The 19,695-nt window shown below is 33.5% G+C and overlaps 1 protein-coding gene across 3 annotated transcripts in view; it reads left to right on the top strand.

Moving 5' to 3' along the window:
• PCDH11X (protocadherin 11 X-linked) overlaps positions 1 to 19,695 on the top strand; it is a 790,323-nt gene that overhangs the window by 78,952 nt on the left and 691,676 nt on the right. For all 3 annotated transcript variants that reach the window (XM_073013537.1, XM_073013535.1, XM_073013536.1), the window contains exon 3: positions 7,997 to 10,489. In XM_073013537.1, the coding sequence (XP_072869638.1) occupies positions 7,997 to 10,489 (2,493 nt within the window). The remainder of the gene's footprint in view (positions 1 to 7,996; positions 10,490 to 19,695) is intronic.

Below are 19,695 nucleotides of genomic sequence, written 5' to 3'. Positions count from 1 at the left end.
AGGGGAACATCACACACCGGGGCCTATCATGGGGAGGGGGGAGGGGGGAGGGATTGCACTGGGAGTTATACCTGATGTAAATGACGAGTTGATGGGTGCAGCACACCAAAATGGCACAAGTATACATATGTAACAAACCTGCACGTTGTGCACATGTACCCTACAACTTAAAGTATAATAATAATAAATAAATTAAAAAAAAATGTAAAATACTTTATACCCGCTATTGAAGAATAGTAATGGTGAATTTTATTTTGAGAAACTGACTCAATTTATACATAGAAATAATAACACTCTTAATATTTATTCATATTCTTAAATTAGCAAGTTAAAATTGTATTTATTTATGTACTCTTAAAATTTTAGATGATATTTCTTTGGTTTCTTTTTTCAATAAACATTACTTTTACGGGTGGTAGTTTTGAAGGGCGCAGGGAAGAAATCTTTTTATCAGTAGCTCAATATTCTGGGATCAGAAAACACAGTAGTTTTTGTTTTGCTTTTGCTCTTTTTGGGCAGTAATTACCTGATGAGTTTCTCATACTGAGAGCTCTCCAGAGTACAGAGTTCTTGCCAGCATCAAAAGGACTTCCCTTTTGAGAAGTAACCATGTTTCAGTGAAAAAATCATTGAACTAAAAACTAAGAGACTTGACTTTCAAATCTGGCTCTGCAATAAACCGTGTGATCACGGGCAAGTCACCTAATGTTACTGTGTCTTAGTGTCCTTTTCATAAGAGGAGAAGTAAGGCTAGATGATATCTGAAGTCTGTTCTAGTACTAGTATTCAGTGGTTGAATATACTATATTTTTCTTATGAATACAGCTCATCTAACTTAAGCACAAGAGAGCAGCTGCTAAAAAGGGCTGATTAGCAACAATTAGGAGTGGCATTTCATTTGTATTGCATATCTTCCCAATTAAAAGCATTTAGTGATTAAAATTACATGTTTGAAATACAGTCTTTAAAAGGAAATATTTTCAAATAAATGAAATCTCTGGGTCAAGGCCAATTTGTATTTTAAACATTTGCAAAATATTAAAGAGTTTTGCTATAGTATAAGGCATGCTTAGCCATTGCAGGTTTTAGAAACTGAAGAGAGGCAGAGATAGAGTCAAAGAGCGAGACAGAGAATACAAGTGCACGTGTGAGCACAAGCAAATGAAACACGTAAAAAAGAGAATTCTGAATTATTATGCATGCTAGTAAAAAATGATTGGTTCCTGCTAGGATGTTTACAGAATTAATCAGATTATGTCTTGTGTTTCATTTCTATACTTCACATTAAGTCATATGTTTAAGATTTTCCTTTACTTCTGAAAACCAAAAGCTGACTTTTCAAAATCAAGGGAAGAATAGACTAAAAAAAATGGAGACCTGAAAAATAGATTTGCTTCACTGTTCTCATGGATATAACAACCCTAATATCTTCAATTAAATCTCCTTTGTTCCAGCTTAAAACATTGTGAATTTAAATTAACACTTCAAGACATTTTGATCTGAGTACATATTCCAAATAACATAATACAATCATTTTGTTGTTCCCTCGGATGGAGGAACCAGAGTAGTGATAGTGGACACAAGGCCAGAAAAAATGAAATGGTATTTATTATATATTTTTTATAAAAACAAAGTTGGGGGAAGTACACATTAAAACAGAACTTAGTACAAAAATTCTATCATTTTCAAGAACCTTCCTGAGTGCCTACTCTTTTGTCAAAAGGGAAAAACAAAGACTGTTCTTAATTTTGAAATCTGACAAAATAGAGGAAAATAAATCAATAGCATAAATTTCTATTCTTTGTACTAACATTAAAAAAAGAGAACCACATGCTATGAATAGTACTGTTCTACAAAACAGGTTTTGCTAAGTCCTAGTGGAAAAAAAAATACATGTAAAGCCTTGTATGTGGCTTTATCAAAATTAACAATACTATTATTAATATTTTAATGTAAACTTATTTCTTCCAATGAGAGATAGTGTTTTCCTACCCAAAGAGAGATGGTGTTTTCTTAAAGAGAGATCATGTTTTCTTACACATCACTCTCCTTTCCTTAGTATGACCTTAAAGTAGCGAGGGACTTGGTGACCTTAGGGTTATCAGCAGATATGTGACTAACGGCTTGGAACATTTTATTGTAATCTATTTTTTATTGTATTTCCCTTGACAAGGCTACAAATGAATTCTGAAATAAATGTTCTAGAAGTAGTGCATAGACTGTAAGTGGCACCACCGTATTGAATATATAAGCAACAGTTGCTATTCCCCCTAATAGTTTTAGACAGCCTATAGCAAACCAATAAATTTTTAGTGGAATGAAAGTGAATTTATGATAATACCTATTATATCTGTATTGATAATATTTAATATGTATTAAAGTATTTCCTTAATGTTTTCTAGAATAGCCATTTTATTGTAGTGTTATCTATTTGAATCTATGTTCTTGCATTCCTGTGGCCCAAAGAAGTATCAGTAATATTAAGAGAAAAGTGACCAAAAAATTTAAATATCAGATTAGTCATTGATAAATCAAGCAGTGGTGAAAGTCAGAAATAAATTTTTAGTCTTTCCACCAGCATTCCTCGATCTAAAGAGTAAATGGCTTTTAATCAGTTTTAGAACTAGATCTCTTTGGAACTATTTTTAGTACTTACTGGCACTGTATGCATTTTCTGGGCAACTGTACCAGATTTATAGCTCTAAAAGTGCTGTGTTATTTATTGCCTTCCAATAGGCAATGAAGTGGTGTCTTGCACATGCATATGTCAAAAATGTTTTCTACAGTTGTCTCATTAATTCTTTCCCAGGACAATAGGCAAAATATATGGCTCTTTATTTGGCAATGAATATCCCTTATCAATTTTTTAAAAGAAAAAAAAATACTTCTCTTGCAAGTTTCACATCCTACATCAACTTTATTTTTTTTGGATTTTACAAATCTTCACAAAGAATTAAAGTCTCAGAAGGGCTTTATCTTGCTTATTTCAGCAGTTTTTGCCTTAGGTTTGCAATCCTAAAGCTTGTTTTTGAATTTAGGAAGAAATATCACTCACAAATGAAGGTTATTAGGATGAGGTTATTAGAAAGTCCACAAATTTTTCATGACCTCAACCTGAATTGGCACTTTTATATACTAGAGATCAATGCCATTTCAGATATCAGAATCCAAAAATCAACATATCATGTGTAAATGATTCTTGCTTACAGTTCATGTATATTATTTTCTTCCCTGATTTTTGTTTTCTTTGTTGATCACACGTATCCATGTATGACAGATGTAGGATTTTGTATTTTTTCAATAATGTACTGGCTACATACAACACTTAGTATTTGTCATAATTTATTCTGAAAATCAAGTTTTACAACTAGGTTGTAAAATTTTACTAGCAATTGACACTTTGGCTTTTATTACATTTTTGAACAGAAAAGAAGTAGTTGTTTCAGGAAATAATTTTGAAATTGTTTTCTGGACAGTTTTATTAAAATAAAAAACAAAACAAAACAAAACAAAACAAAACAAAAAAGTCAACAGTTATAGAGTATTCCTGTGCCTATACAGACTAAGAATTAAGAACAACCAAATTCTGCTCTTCTTCTTTTATCTTTTAGAATAAGAACCACTACTTTAATTAATGCATTTATTTATCTAACAAATGTTTTCTGAATGTGTTCACATATGCCAGGTGCTATATCTTTAGATTTTACATTTAAACAAAGCTTCATGCCATATTACCCTACACTCACATTCTTTAGTATATGAAGGTTTATGTAAATTACCTAGAGATATACACATAGAGAGCTTACCCCTATACACAAAAATAAATAATTTTAAGTGGATTTGGAATTCAGGATAGTGCAGGTCAATTCTCCCAAACTTTTAACTTTTTTGTATATAAATATGTGTCTATGCTAAAGATAGGGAGATGATGAATTAAGGAGCCATACATCTTATCTTCTTTTTCATTTTTCTCATTGTCCTCTTGTCATGGTCAAACATATGGCAAAAGGCTTCCATGTTTTAATTGCTCATGTGGATGTGAGCTCAGTTGAACTAACTACATTTGGGGTAGGACTGACGTTGGATTCATGTGTTAGTCATTCTTTATTCCTGACGGAGATTGAACAGAAAACAGCCCTGGAATCATCATTCAGTAATAATAGTAAGCTCATGTTGGCACTACACTTTGATATCAACTTAGATGTCTCACCAAAATTTTGTTGAAAATTATCTATGTCTTAACCTATGGGCAACTCCTGTTCAAATTCTGTGGACAATATTGAGTTTAAATATGTTTGCTCAGCCTGTCTTTGTAGAACGCTAAAAAATCTGGGAAAATGGGAGTTATGCATGCAATCACCTGTATAATCATAGATTTTTTTAAAGAAAAATATGATGCCTTAAGATAGTACAGTTCAATAGAATTTGTGCAATAATGGAAATGTTCTGCATCTTCAGTGTCCAACATAGTAGCTACTGGCCACATGGAGCTGTTGAGAACTTAAAATATGGCTAGTGCAAGTAGGAACTGATTTTTTAAATTAATCTAATTCATTTAATTTAAATCTAAATTTAAATGCTCCGTTGGGGCTAATTACCATCATATTGAACAGAGTAGTTGTGGAAGACAGAAGAGCAATGGTGACATTATCCATTAACTAATATGTACATTTCATTATCACCTTGAGAATTAGAAAAATATATTTTTAAGATTATTGCCATTTCACATAAAGTAATTAAAAGACAGTGAGTATGCTGATCTTGGATTTTTCATCTGACACAAGCTTGCCTTAATTTGCTTTGGAAAGCAAAGGCCAACTCAAAATTCAGACAAACACATAAAACTAAAAACTAAATATATAAACAAGAAATGCACAAACATAAATACATAAATTTTAATATTAAAACTGACACAATTCGCTTTCCCAGATGTATTGTATTCATAAATTGGATAATGGGCTCCGAAACTTAAGAACTTTGGAACATTTTATCTGTTCTTTTTATGCTATACTATCTTTGTTTCTGTTTATGCAACATCTAATAATAACTTATAATTTCCCTATATAGCTCTTATGAAAAATATAATTATTCTCTTAATGTAAATCCGTTAGTATCAATACCATCATTAAATCCATAGTTATTAATTTTTCTTTCACCTTAGCTAGAACTTACCTTTTATCACATTAGTAAAATATGTTTATTCACCACCATAACCCTGGCATCTAGGAGAATGCTCTGACCATATTAGCCACTCAGTATTGGAATGTCAAGGATTAAAAGAATAGTACTAAGTGCCATGGATTTTATGAAGGACAATTTAGAAACTATTTTTTTCTACCCATAAATAGACATTTTGGATTTGAACTTTCCTAAAAACCTTTTGGAATATCATTACAAAAATTAAATTATCATAAATCACTGTTTGTTTAGATCAAATTATAATAGTATGTTATGGTATTTACTTACATTCAATGTTGTTGTCATGAAATTCTATTTTTTCTTAAAATATGCAGTATATGAAATAATAGATTTTGCTTGCTAATTTTCAACTGTAAATACATATAACATGGAAATATTTTTCTTACTATATAATCAAGGAAAAGCCAGGTTGATTGTTGCTCTGAGTAAAATAGTAATAGAATGCTCACATTTATTGTATGAATTAAAAACAAAATAACCAATACATTTTGGTTAGCTCACGTGAATTTATTTTAAAAACACGTTGGAACAAGCTAATGATTTTAATTAATATTTCTGAAATGCCATCTTAAATTTTGTAATAAACATTTTATTCCTCCACAAAGATATATTATGGCACTGCAGTTGAATAAAAGTATAAATGAATCTCAGCACCCCCCCCCCAAAATCTGAAAGTTTGCAGAAATATCTTCAAGTAATTCATAAGAGGAAAAAATTAGATGCATTTGTATATTGTATAAGACTATATATAGGCAATTATAAGACAGGTAAATTTTTAAAAGATAATGTGATTGAAATGTATAAACTGATCATATATTCTAGCAGTCTCTGAAAACCTGGTATTATTTATTAGGTTCTAATTTTTAGGATCTTGTTTTAAACAGTGGTATGACAAAACTATAACCTCAGATCTTATTCTGTTCTTTTATGACACAGCACATAAATGAGAGATCAGTAGCCAATCCATGCCACGTGTCCACAACATTTATGTTAAAAATGTAATAGAGAATTAAAAATTATTTAGCTGTACACATGTGTGTGTATATACATATATATGTGCATATATATATATATATATATCACCCATGAATAGGAATCTTAAAGTCCTCCTCCGATGTTTTCTTCATACCCTCCAGTACCTTTCTATCTCATTCATCTCTGTCATAATGCTGCAAGTAACACTGGACAGGAATCCTCCTCTCTCATTTCTCCTCAGTGAGCTGGCAAGATCACTACATTTGTGTGTAAGGATCATCTTATTGTAGTTCAGGGAGGGGATTTTTTTTTTTTTTTGAGAGGGAGTCTCACTCTGTCGCCTAGGCTGGAGTGCAGTGGCGCGATCTCGGCTCACTGCAAGCTCTGCCTCCTGGGTTCATGGCATTCTCCTGCCTCAGCCTCAGCCTCCTGAGCAGCTAGGACCACAGGTACCCACCACCATGCCCGGCTAATTTTTTTTTTTTTTTTTTTTTTTTTTGTATTTTTTTAGTAGAGACGGGGTTTCACCGTGTTAGTCAGGATGGTCTGTATCTCCTGACCTCATGATCCACCCTCCTCGGCCTCCCAAAGTGCTGGAATTACAAGCGTGAGCCACCGCGCCTGGCCGAGGGGATTTATAAAAAAATATTCCCATACTGTGACTTCGTGGGCATGAATTGAAAATAGGTCCTATCCCAAGCTATCTTTTTCAATTTGACGTTTTATCTGTGAATTTTAGTTCATTGTGCTTGCATGGTTAGAAAAAAAAAAAAAAGTAAGAAAATAGCATTGCGTTGTTAATCTGTGAGATAATTTCATTTTAATTGTGTGTTCCTATGGGAAATATTGAAATTCTGTGTATTTTGTACAAGTTTATATTTTAACCAGAGTTTTTGTATTTTTTTCCATCTGCTAAAGGTTTTAGCTGTATTTATTATATATGATACTTATGATGTTGTCTTGGAAGAATATTTTTATTTCGGTACTTTGGTACTGAAAAAGCATCTTAGACAACTGAAATCTACAGTAAAAATTATTTTAATTCATTTGGAATAATCTTGGATAATTCACTTACAGCTTCTTTTATCTTGCGAAAATTTAGTGACGATTCTTCTTAAAATTCTATGTACTTTTTTCTTTTGAAAACTTAAATAGTTCGAAAACCAAACATTGTATGTTCTCACTGATATATGGGAGCTAAGTTATGAGGACGCAAAGGCATAAGAATGATACAATGGACATTGGGGACATGGGGGGAAGAGAGGGAAGGTGACAAGGAATAAAAGACTACAAATATGGTGCAGTGTAAATTGCTCCAGTGATGGGGGCACCAAAATCTCACAAATCACCACTAAAGAATTTACTCATGTAACCAAATACCACCTAAACCCCAATAACTTACGGAAAAATGAAATAAAAAATAATTTATCTTAAAAAACTGAAATAGTTCACATAATTTTAAAAGACTTAAATAGCTCACATAAATGAGTTACCTTTATTACCATAAAATGCTACAATCTGAAGCCTCCCTTTCCCAGAACATCTTCTAGCACAGTTCTCTAATTTTGCAAATATCAAGAAAAGTAAAGTAACTTGCTTGTAGTCACAACATTTGTTATAGGCAGAGTTGAGATTTAGAACTCAAGTCTTCTGGCACCTATTTCTGAACTGATCCCACTCTTTTATGTGGCTTCAAGAAACTAAAAATTGTTCTCATTAGATAAGTTAACATAAGTTAAATTATATTTTATTATTCGTATTAATGCTAATATATTAATTTATATGAACATAAGTTAATTCTGCTTCACTGCATGTTTTCCAGGGTCAAAACATTTTTGGCCTCGATGTCATTGAAACACCAGAAGGAGAGAAGATGCCACAACTGATAGTTCAAAAGGAGTTAGATAGGGAAGAGAAAGATATCTACGTGATGAAAGTAAAGGTTGAAGATGGTGGCTTTCCTCAAAGATCCAGTACTGCTATTTTGCAAGTAAGTATTACTGATACAAATGACAACCACCCAGTATTTAAGGAGACGGAGATTGAAGTCAGTATACCAGAAAATGCTCCCGTAGGCACTTCAGTGACACAGCTCCATGCCACAGATGCTGACATAGGTGAAAATGCCAGGATCCACTTCTCTTTCAGCAATCTAGTCTCCAACATTGCCAAAAGATTATTTCACCTCAACACCACCACTGGACTTATCACAATCAAAGAACCACTGGATAGGGAAGAAACACCAAACCACAAGTTACTGGTTTTGGCAAGTGATGGTGGATTGGTTCCAGCAAGAGCAATGGTGCTGGTAAATGTTACAGATGTCAATGATAATGTCCCATCCATTGACATAAGATACATCGTCAATCCAATCAATGACACAGTTGTTCTTTCAGAAAATGTTCCATTCAACACCAAAATTGCTCTCATAACTGTGACGGATAAGGATGCGGACCATAATGGCAGGGTGACATGTTTCACAGATCATGAAATCCCTTTCAGATTAAGGCCAGTATTCAGTAATCAGTTCCTCCTGGAGACAGCAGCATATCTTGACTACGAGTCCACAAAAGAATATGCCATTAAATTACTGGCTGCAGATTCTGGCAAACCTCCTTTGAATCAGTCAGCAATGCTCTTCATCAAAGTGAAAGATGAAAATGACAATGCTCCAGTTTTCACCCAGTCTTTAGTAACCGTTTCTATTCCTGAGAATAACTCTCCTGGCATCCAATTGACGAAAGTAAGTGCAACAGATGCAGACAGTGGGTCTAATGCTGAGATCAATTTCCTGCTAGGCCCTGATGCTCCACCTGAGTTCAGCCTGGATCGTCGTACAGGCATGCTGACTGTAGTGAAGAAACTAGATAGAGAAAAAGAGGAAAAGTATTTATTCACAGTTCTGGCAAAAGATAACGGGGTGCCACCCTTAACCAGCAATGTCACAGTCTTTGTAAGTGTTATTGATCAGAATGACAACAGCCCAGTTTTCACTCACAATGAATACAACTTCTATGTCCCAGAAAACCTTCCAAAACATGGTACAGTGGGACTAATCACTGTAACTGATCCTGATTATGGAGAGAATTCTGCAGTTACTCTCTCCATTTTAGACGAGAATGATGGCTTCACCATTGATTCACAAACTGGTGTCATCCGACCAAATATTTCATTTGATAGAGAAAAACAAGAATCTTACACTTTCTATGTAAAGGCTGAGGATGGTGGTAGAGTGTCACGTTCTTCAAGTGCCAAAGTAACCATAAATGTGGTTGATGTCAATGACAACAAACCAGTTTTCATTATCCCTCCTTCCAACTACTCTTATGAATTGGTTCGACCATCCACTGATCCAGGAACAGTGGTCTTTCAGGTAATTGCTGTTGACAATGACACTGGCATGAATGCAGAGGTTCGTTATAGCATTGTAGGAGGAAACACAAGAGGTCTGTTTGAAATCAACGAAACAACAGGCAACATAATAATGAAGGAGAAATGTGATGTCACAGACCTTGGTTTACACAGAGTGTTGGTCAAAGCTAATGACTTAGGACAACCTGATTCTCTCTTCAGTGTTGTAACTGTCAATCTGTTTGTGAATGAGTCAGTGACCAATGCTGCACTGATTAATGAACTGCTACACAAAAGCACTGAAGCACCAGTGACCCCAAATACTGAGATAGCTGAGGCATCCTCACCAACTACTGACTATGTCAAGATCCTGGTTGCAGCTGTTGCTGGCACCGTAACTGTCGTTGTAGTTATTTTCATCACTGCTGTAGTAAGATGTCGCCAGGCACCACACCTTAAGGCTGCTCAGAAAAACAAGCAGAATTCCGAATGGGCTACCCCAAACCCAGAAAACAGGCAGATGATAATGATGAAGAAAAAGAAAAAGAAGAAGAAGCAGCCCCCTAAGAACCTGCTGCTTAACTTTGTCACTATTGAAGAAACTAAAGCAGATGATGTTGACAATGATGGAAACAGCATCACACTAGAACTTCCTATTGATCTAGAAGAGCAAACCATGGGCAAGTACAATTGGGTAACTACACCTACTACTTTCAAGCCCGACAGCCCTGATTTGGCCCGACACTACAAATCTGCCTCTCCACAGCCTGCCTTCCAGATTCAGCCTGAAACTCCCCTGAATTCGAAGCACCACATCATCCAAGAACTGCCTCTCGATAACACCTTTGTGGCCTGTGATTCTATCTCCAAGTGTTCCTCAAGCAGTTCAGATCCCTACAGCGTTTCTGACAGTGGCTATCCAGTGACAACCTTCGAGGCACCTGTGTCTGTACACGCCAGACCGGTAGGTAATCCAAGTTTCTAACACAACTTTCTAACTATTTTTTATTATTATTTTCAGTTGATGTAGAACTTTACAAAATCTATTGACTTCAAAGAGGGATCAAAACAATTACATTCTACAGATGTATCCAAATAGATATATGGATTCATTTAAGTTTGGTAGAAGATGAGAACAAAATAACTACTGATTCAGGAAAATTGGATGCAGAATGATAATTATAGTAGGGGCAGTTTTGTCTGTAGATGGCAGTATGACAATTCTTGCTAGAGAATACTTTGAAAAAACTTCAACACAAAGGGTTGTAGCACTGTCCTCAGTACCATTGTGTGCATGAGGATCAGAATAGTCTGGGCTAGATACATCACAGTAGAGCTTTTCAGAATCTGATAAATAGCTCTAAATACTAATGATGTTGAGAATCCTAGCTTCACTTGGGAAAATCTGTGACTGTTCACAGAAATTCAGCACCAAGATATTCCCTCCACACTCTACCAGACCTTCAGGTTCTCACAAAGAAAAGGGTCATTTTCAGATTAGGAACTCAAAATTATTTTGGTGCATCAAATCTACAGTCACACAATGTAACAAGAATGGGATTAGAAAAATGAAAGCCTACTCATTCTCATCTTTAAGCCAGAGAATGAAATATATATGAGGTCTCTACTTTAGATAGCTATTTAAATATTTGCATATTTATGCAAGGTATGTTGAGCCCTTCAGAAGACATTCTTCAAAGATAATCACTTTTGGAAAATAAAATGTTTGGTTTCTCTCATGGGCACAAATAAAAATGTGAGCATGTTAAGACCCAAGAAATCTGTGCACAATAACTTAAAACCCAATACATTTATGAAAGCAAGAGTTTATCCAGTGCCTTTTATCAGCGTTCCATGGAGAAATGAATACAAATTTATCCAGAAACTCATAAATATTAAATGATTTAAATATAATTATTCCTTTTAAAAAGACAAGCAATGGAATTTACCCACTTTTTTTTCTCTTGAAGTCATGCTACATATTGAGTTTATTATTTTGTCTGTGTTAACTCTTAAAAAAGTATTCATCTTAGTTTCAAGGAATAAAGTCTTTTGAACACCTATTCAGGCTTAACAAAATGGTAGCAATGTGAAAATCAAAACTGATTTTCTTTCACCAGATGTTTGGGATATTAAAGAAGTCTACTACATTCAAGATAGCAATGTAAATAATTTACCATAACTTTGGAAATGGACTTAAGAATGGAGGTCATTAGTGAACGTAAGGTACTAATTCAGATGTGGGTGCGTTTTTGTTACAATAGGTACACAAATTAAATGCTGTTTCAAAAGGTAGACTAGAACCTTAGTGTTTGTATAGAGAGCTTCTGTTAGACTTTAAATGAATTTACGCTGCAGTCGTTATTTCTACAGTTCAGATGAATCCCATATTTTACATAGTTAGTGGATCTGGGATGGGCAACAAATGTAATAGATGTCGAACATCTCCACAGGGTGTGTTTTTGTTTATATTTAACCATTAAAAAGGGCACTCTCATTTTCTAGTTCTTATTGCTATTCTGCTTATTGCATACGTTTCTCAACATAAAAGTATCTTTTATGAATAACACTACGTGGTTTCAGTATAATAAGATTTTTTCCTGGGTTTAATTTGTGACTTTCCTTAAGAAGTATACAAAGAGTGGGTTTGTGAATTACATATGTAGATCATCATTTTTAATAGATTGAAGTTAATTAATAGAGCAAGTTCTGGTTTCAGTGCTTTTTGAAGGCACAGAGATATTTTATGAGATAGACTAATTTTATGTGAGTTTCTGAGCACATAGTAAGGAGGGCATGGATGAAGAACAAGAAATTGAAGTATTTTTCAAATATCCTCTCCTTTTTGTTTTTTAAAAATATTTTGTAATCCTAAAAAGTCAATAAAAATAATAAACCATTTTCCAGGATGCATTCTATATTATATAACTAAGAGACATTTTCTGAAACATAAGAATTAGGCTAAATACAAAAAAGTAAATGCTAATGAGAATCAGTTATTGGTTGTTACTAGGTTTTTATTAACTGAAAGGACTATCTGGGAATCATTGAATTAGCAGATGACTTATTTATTTCACAGCTTCAAAAATAAATTATATATTTTGTCATTGGTTCACAGTTGTTTCATATTTGTTACTAAATATCTTCAAGACATGAATTGGTGAACTTAGGCAGACTAATATGATACTAAAAATAATTTGAATCTTTACATTTTGTGCTGCATTTGCAATGTTCTTTACCTTTTCTATATGCTCTTCAATTTGTGTTTAATGTTAGGGTGTTCACTGATGTTGCAGAATGCTAACAAAATAAGTGAGCACTGAAAAAGAAATTATGTATTTAAAAATTCAAATACAGTAAGTGTCTTCTTTTTAAAGAAATATCATACAAAATGGGAGAAGTGATAGCCAATACAATACAAATTCATTGTTCCTTAAGGAAATACTTAGAGTAGAATAAAATATTACTGTTAGCAGAAGGCAGAAATATTCCAATTTATTTTAAACAGTGAGAAATGCATTTTCAAAATGAGGGTTTGGGGAATATTTACGTTTAGTTCATTACTCATCTGAATAGAAACAGGAAAGTGGAAAATAAAATGTTCTAGTAGACTATAAGAGACAAGGGAATTCATCTGAAATTTTATGTTTCAAAAAGGGAATCAAATACTTTCTAGTTCTCATAATTTCTCATTCTCCTTGATGATTCTATAGGTTGTTTTTCTGACTTGGATATTCTGAAAATATATGGAACATTTATTAGATAGGAGTACATATATTGCATAAAGCCATCTATACCTGGGGAATATAATGCTCTTCTTTGGCATAAGTTTCTACATGTATTATGGGAGGCATTTTTGCATATATTGTAGTAGAAATTTTAAAAACATGAAATTTGAGAGGATGAGGCTACACATTATCTTCTATTAACACCTTTCAAAGCAAGCAGATAGCAATTGGTTGTTATGACACTAGAGATACCATAAGTATAAATAATTATTTTAAAATCAGTTTTGATCAATGTCATATAAAAGAGATAAACTGCCAAAATCAAGTCTTGCTTAATACAGTTCACCCAATAAATATTGTGAAGACTATACATTTTTTAAAAATAGGAGAATAAAAATGAAAGTAGAATTTTTTGAAGGTCTTCCAGTCACTGGCTAAGACAAGTATTTGGGGTACATCATTTTCCAAAAAAACAAAAAAACAAACAAAAAACCTTACAAATTTCTGTGATTTGAGTTGGAATAATCTTTCAGTTTCAGAAATGAGGTGAAATGAATGGTGAAAACTTTAGACAGTTCTAATTCATGCATGAAACCATCCTGTAGATATGATACATGGATTTGAAATGATAATTGCAGTCTGAGTTAGCTTGGAATAGGATTGGTATTCGCTATTGTAAAATTCAGTAACTTTGACTCTGCATTTATATTTTGGTAATGTGAATTTTAACCATGAAGCATGCTTGGCAAATGAAACTCCTAGAACACAACCATCTGATTTTGATAACGTGTTATTTTTCTTGTCCTAGACTGATTCCAGGACATCACCTATTGAAATCTGCAGTGAGATATAACTTTCTAGGAACAACAAAATTCCATTCCCCTTCCAAAAAATTTCAATGATTGTGATTTCAAAATTAGGCTAAGATCATTAATTTTGTAATCTAGATTTCCCATTATAAAAGCAAGCAAAACAAAAAATCATGTTAAAAACGATGTCCTAGTGAACCTTGTGCTTTCTTTAGCTGTAATCTGGCAATGGAAATTTCAAATTTATGGAAGAAACAGTGCAGTGCAATAACAGAGTACTCTCATGCTGTTTCTCTGTTTGCTCTGAATCAACAGCTGTGATGTAATATAAGGCTGTCTTAGAGTATACACTTATGGTTAATATATCAGTGATGAAACATGCAATTACTTGCCCTGTCTGATTGTTGAATAATTAAAACATTATGTCCGGGAGTTTGGAAGTGAGCTGAACTATCCAAGCTACTCTCTGAAAGGTATCCAGGGCAAGAGACTTTTTTAAGACCCCAAACAAACAAAAGACAAAACCAAAACACTCTGGTTCAGTGTTTTGAAAATATTCACTAACATAATATTGCTGAGAAAATAATTTTTATTACCCACCACTCTGCTTAAAAGTTGAATGGGCCGGGCGCGGTGGCTCACGCCTGTAATCCCAGCACTTTGGGAGGCCGAGGCGGATGGATCACGAGGTCAGGAGATCGAGACCATCCTGGCTAACATGGTGAAACCCCGTCTCTACTAAAAATGCAAAAAATTAGCCAGGCGTGGTAGCAGGCACCTGTAGTCCCAGCTACTCTGGAGGCTGAGGCAGGAGAATTACTTGAACCTGGGAGGCAGAGGTTGCAGTGAGCCGAGATCGCACCACTGCACTCCAGCCTGGGTGACAGAGCAAGACTCTGTCTCAAAACAAACAAACAAACAAAAAGTTGAATGATAGAAAATAATTTTACTAGGTTTTTATGTTGATTGTAATCATGCTGTTCCACTCTTTTTAATTATTAAAAAGTTATTTTTGGCTGGGTGTAGTGGCTCACACCTGTAATCCCAGCACTTTGGGAGGCCGAGGCAGGCGGATCACCTGAGGTCAGGAGTTCAAGACCAGACTGGCCAACATGGCAAAACCCTGTCGCTACTAAAAAAATACAAAAATTAGCTGGGCGTGGTGATGGGCGCCTGTAATCCCAGCTACTCGGGAGGCTGAGGCAGGAGAATCGCTTGAACCCGGGAGGCGGAAGTTGCAGTGAGCCGAGATCGCGCCATTGCACTCCAGCCTGGGCGAAAGAACGAGACTCCGTCTCCAAAAAAAAAAAAAAAAAAAAAAAAAAAAGAAGAACAAAAAAGTTATTTTTGTTGTAATAATGTTTTCTTCTTCTATAAATATTTTCAAGGAAGTCCTTTCTATTTTTATCTGTCAAAAGGAGAATGTAAAGTTCTTTATACTCCCTGATATTTTGGAAAAAAGTATGTTGATATTTCTTATATTACAAAACATAATTCCAGTCATATGAGGGTAGAAACAAGGATTGAGATAGGAGATTTCAAAAAGATTTTATCTCAGCTTTGAAACTACCTAAGAAAAATGTTAGGTTGCTAGAGTAACTTATTTAAATAAGTCTGTTTTATTTCTCTAGCATTAAATTACTAAATATACATCATTGCTTTAGGTAATTTTTCCTTTAAAATGAATTCACTTTTCCCAGTAAGTCAACGAAGTCATTTCCTACACAAATGAGTAAATGCCTCGTATTTTGTGTACATTACATTTTATTGAGGAAAGAATGACATGTTCCAATTTTATGCTATATTCTTAAACTATTTATGACTTACAGTACTAACAGAATTTTTAAAAATCATGATTTATTGGGATAAAAAGGGAGTACAAAGGACACTTATAATGACTACATAACATATGCTTCCTGAATTTTCATTCAAATGTTAATTATGTATCATTTTACCTTTAAAAGTGTGAATAGGATTTGGTCTATTTTGTATGTACATTAAAGTTAGTGTATTATTTGAAGTGTTCTTTGATGTAAATGTATTTGGAGAAGGTTTATGCTCTATTCAGCATTTCAAATTAGTGTATTTCTTGGATATTTAACATATAGGTAATATTTTAAACAAGTTTCTGTTAAAATTTAGTGTTCCCATTAACTCCATACAGAATCCCTTGTATTTCCAATATGTCAGGTTCCTTGAATGTACATGCTATCTGCTTGTTTAAACATTACTTGGTTGATTATAATGACTGTGAGTGTAACTACTTTTACTGCTTATGAGAGATATCATGTGAGTTACAATATTATATTACATACTTATAAACAACTGTTGTAGAAAAATTGCTTGAAATTAAAATACACATTTGTACAAGTTATTCACATAGAACAAGTTTGCAGTTCCTCCCCTTTTATTCTTGATAAATATTTCAGTTTAGTTCAAATCATTCCAAGGAAGGTAATAATTGAGCCAACTTAATATATTCCTAAAATCAATGCCCTGCAGTTAGCAAGATATACCGAGTGGAGGTTTCCAAAATCTACAGTCTCAATTTAATTTTGAATAAAATGATGAAGCCCAGAAAAGTGAATCAGAAGTTGAAATGTCCCATAATAAGCTGTCATGGCTTCAGATCATTTGTGTATGTAATTATTATATAAATGCATTTGCATTTTTATTGCTTGTGTCATGACTAGACTGGCCTTCCCTTTCCTTTTCTGCACATTCTGAACTAAGGGTGAATACCTTGTTTTTCTTCCATTTCAGTGAACCTTTCCTTCATAACTGTAATGAGTAAAGGTCCTAATCATTCCTTTGTATATATGAAGATGAAAATTCCTTGAAATAATTATCCAGAATCTCTTTAAAAGCATTCCTCAATGGTTTTATGGGTGCTGTATTTGAAGAAGATGAAAATAGAAACTTTATTTTTAAAGCTGTGACTCCATCTCTTCGAATGCAGCGTCTCTGAGAAAGGAACTTCTAAACTGACTTCTGCTTTGGGCTAAAATATTTACCCATATAAGCCAAGGATAGTACTGAGATTTAACAGTATTTAAATTTGGGCCGTGGATGAAAATGAATTCTACTTTTGACTAGTAACTATTCTTGATCTATCCTTTGCTTTTGTTTAAGAGAATATTATCTCTGAGAACAACATGGAAGGCATTGAAACTAGTTTTTTACAAAGGCCAGAGGACAAAAATATTTATTTCCTTACTTGATTCCTTCTTATCTGTTGACCTGGTCGCACCTTTACTTTAGTTGTCATTATTATTACGTTTGCCTTACAGAGTCTCAGATATTGTCCAACCTTTTGTGTTGTCATTAATGGACTAGTGGAATATTCTGAATGAAATATTCTTGATAGTCTCTCTGGTTCTTATTCTAGTCATGAATACAAAAAGACAGAAAGATAGAAAATCTTAAGACTAGTCGTCATAGATAAATAAAAGGAACTTTTAGTGAACTTTGTCCATTAAATTATAAGTAGCTTCATTGATGAGCTACAGTGTACTGTATACTTTCTCCCCTGCAAGCAATCAAATAAATATTATTTTATTTGATCAAAATCTATAGTGCATTAATTGAACAAAAAATACTGAAATATATTCTCATTTTAATTATGCAAGTTTATTTTTAATGATATGATATTTAAGCTATTATATTTCTGACTTTTTTATTTTCAATAATTTAAATGTAAAAAATATAAAACAATTTTAATCTCATTCATTAATTAATCTTGTATGTATGAGTCTGTTTTCTCTGTTGATCACCCTGTCCACATTATGAATGAAAATGTGTATATACTTGGCCGGGCGCAGTGGCTCACGCCTGTAATTCCAGCACTTTGGGAGGCCAAGGCGGGCAGATCACGAGGTCAGGAGATCAAGACCATCCTGGCTAACACGATAAAAACCCGTCTCTACTTAAAATACAAAAAATTAGCCGGGCGTGGTGGCGGGCGCCTGTAGTCCCAGCTACTCGGGAGGCTGAGGCAGGAGAATGGCGTGAACCCGGGAGGTGGAGCTTGCAGTGAGTCGAGATCTGCCACTGCACTCCAGCCTGGGCGACAGAGCGAGACTCTGTCTCAAAAAAAAAAACAAAAAACAAAAAACAAAAAAACAAAAAAAACCCAAAACAAACAAACAAAACAAAAAAAAACAAAAAACAAACAAAAAAAACAAACAAAAAAAGTATATACTTTAGAATAATTTTTAGAAATTGAGTTTATATTCAATCAATATTTACTAACCTTGTCATTTCACCATGAAATACTAACTGCATCATTTTGCTGTTTTGTCACCTGCACTCCTCACTGTTCAATTCCATGTTGTAATTGTGTGTCTAGCTAGATGTGATGTGCAGCCTGAATGTAACAAGCACTACGGGACAAGCAGACCTTGAGTAATCTTATATAAATCTAAGCCACATTCCATAAATGCTTCTTGTAGGTGCTTTTGTGTAATAGACTTGTTTTCTTGGCTTTTATGAAGCTTAACTTGTGTTTATTTTAAATATGACTTAGCTTTCTAGAATATTCAAAGGTTTTGTCATAATACAAAGCTATATTTCTTGCATATAATTAGTATTTTTAGAAAGAACTACAGTGCATTTTTTCATACATCATGGGTGTTCATACGTGACATCTTTGGTTTAATGTATTTAGAATTAGGAGTAGACTTTTAAAATTCTAGAGTAGCCATAGGTTTCTATTTTTGTTGTACATGTGATACACATTTGTTGTAGAAAAATCTAGAAATTGTATAAGGGTTTTAGATGAAGAATTTTAAAATTATTTGTTTTTATTTCAAGCTATAGCAGTGAGTTCTTTATAGCAGTAATTCTATTTGAAGGCTATATAACTTTTTGAAGTGGTGCATTTTAAAATTATAGAATTGTGCTTATTGTTTTATAATTATAAACTATACATCCAGGACTTTTTACATGTATTGAAGACTGATTCATTTATTAAACATATTGTTTATTTTTATAGATGTATGATTGAACAAATTTATGTAATAACATAGCTTGATTAGTTGATAGTGTAGTACAGAGGCATATTACATATCTCCACCATAAGACTAAACTCCCCTCAGTAAAAATATCAAGTCTTGATGAAAAAGCTTTCATACTTTAAAAAAAAAACATCTAAATGTTTTCCAAAATTTCCCTTAGAACAACCTAGTTCCGTAATTATTTCCCAGAATTTTCAGAACCAACTCTTTAAATTTTCTCATATTCTAGATATTCACAACCGAAATTGTTTTAATTGTTCCTTTTGAAATGGTTAATTATATTTAATTATCCATACATACACAAGTATATCCAGTTAATAATAAAACTTTTTTTGTCAAGTGAAAAAACTCACAAATCACATTTCATTAGATTTCAGATAGTCAAATTGACATAATAATGAAAATGAACTATTCTAATAGATTTTCTAGAAATATTTGTACTTTATCCCTTATCCTAGAACTTTATATGTATCAATTATATATTGATTTACTTCATAAAATATTACTATCTTTTGAATACAGTTGACTTTTTAAAAAATTTTCAGTGGCCGGGCGCCATGACTCATGCCTGTAATCCCAGCGCTTTGGGAGGCTGAGACGGGTGGATCGCTTGAGCTC

This window comes from Chlorocebus sabaeus, chromosome X (assembly GCF_047675955.1).
Source record: "Chlorocebus sabaeus isolate Y175 chromosome X, mChlSab1.0.hap1, whole genome shotgun sequence".
Classification (NCBI taxonomy): domain Eukaryota; kingdom Metazoa; phylum Chordata; class Mammalia; order Primates; family Cercopithecidae; genus Chlorocebus; species Chlorocebus sabaeus.
Note: the sequence above shows the minus strand (reverse complement) of the source record. Positions and strands in the feature narration are given on the sequence as shown.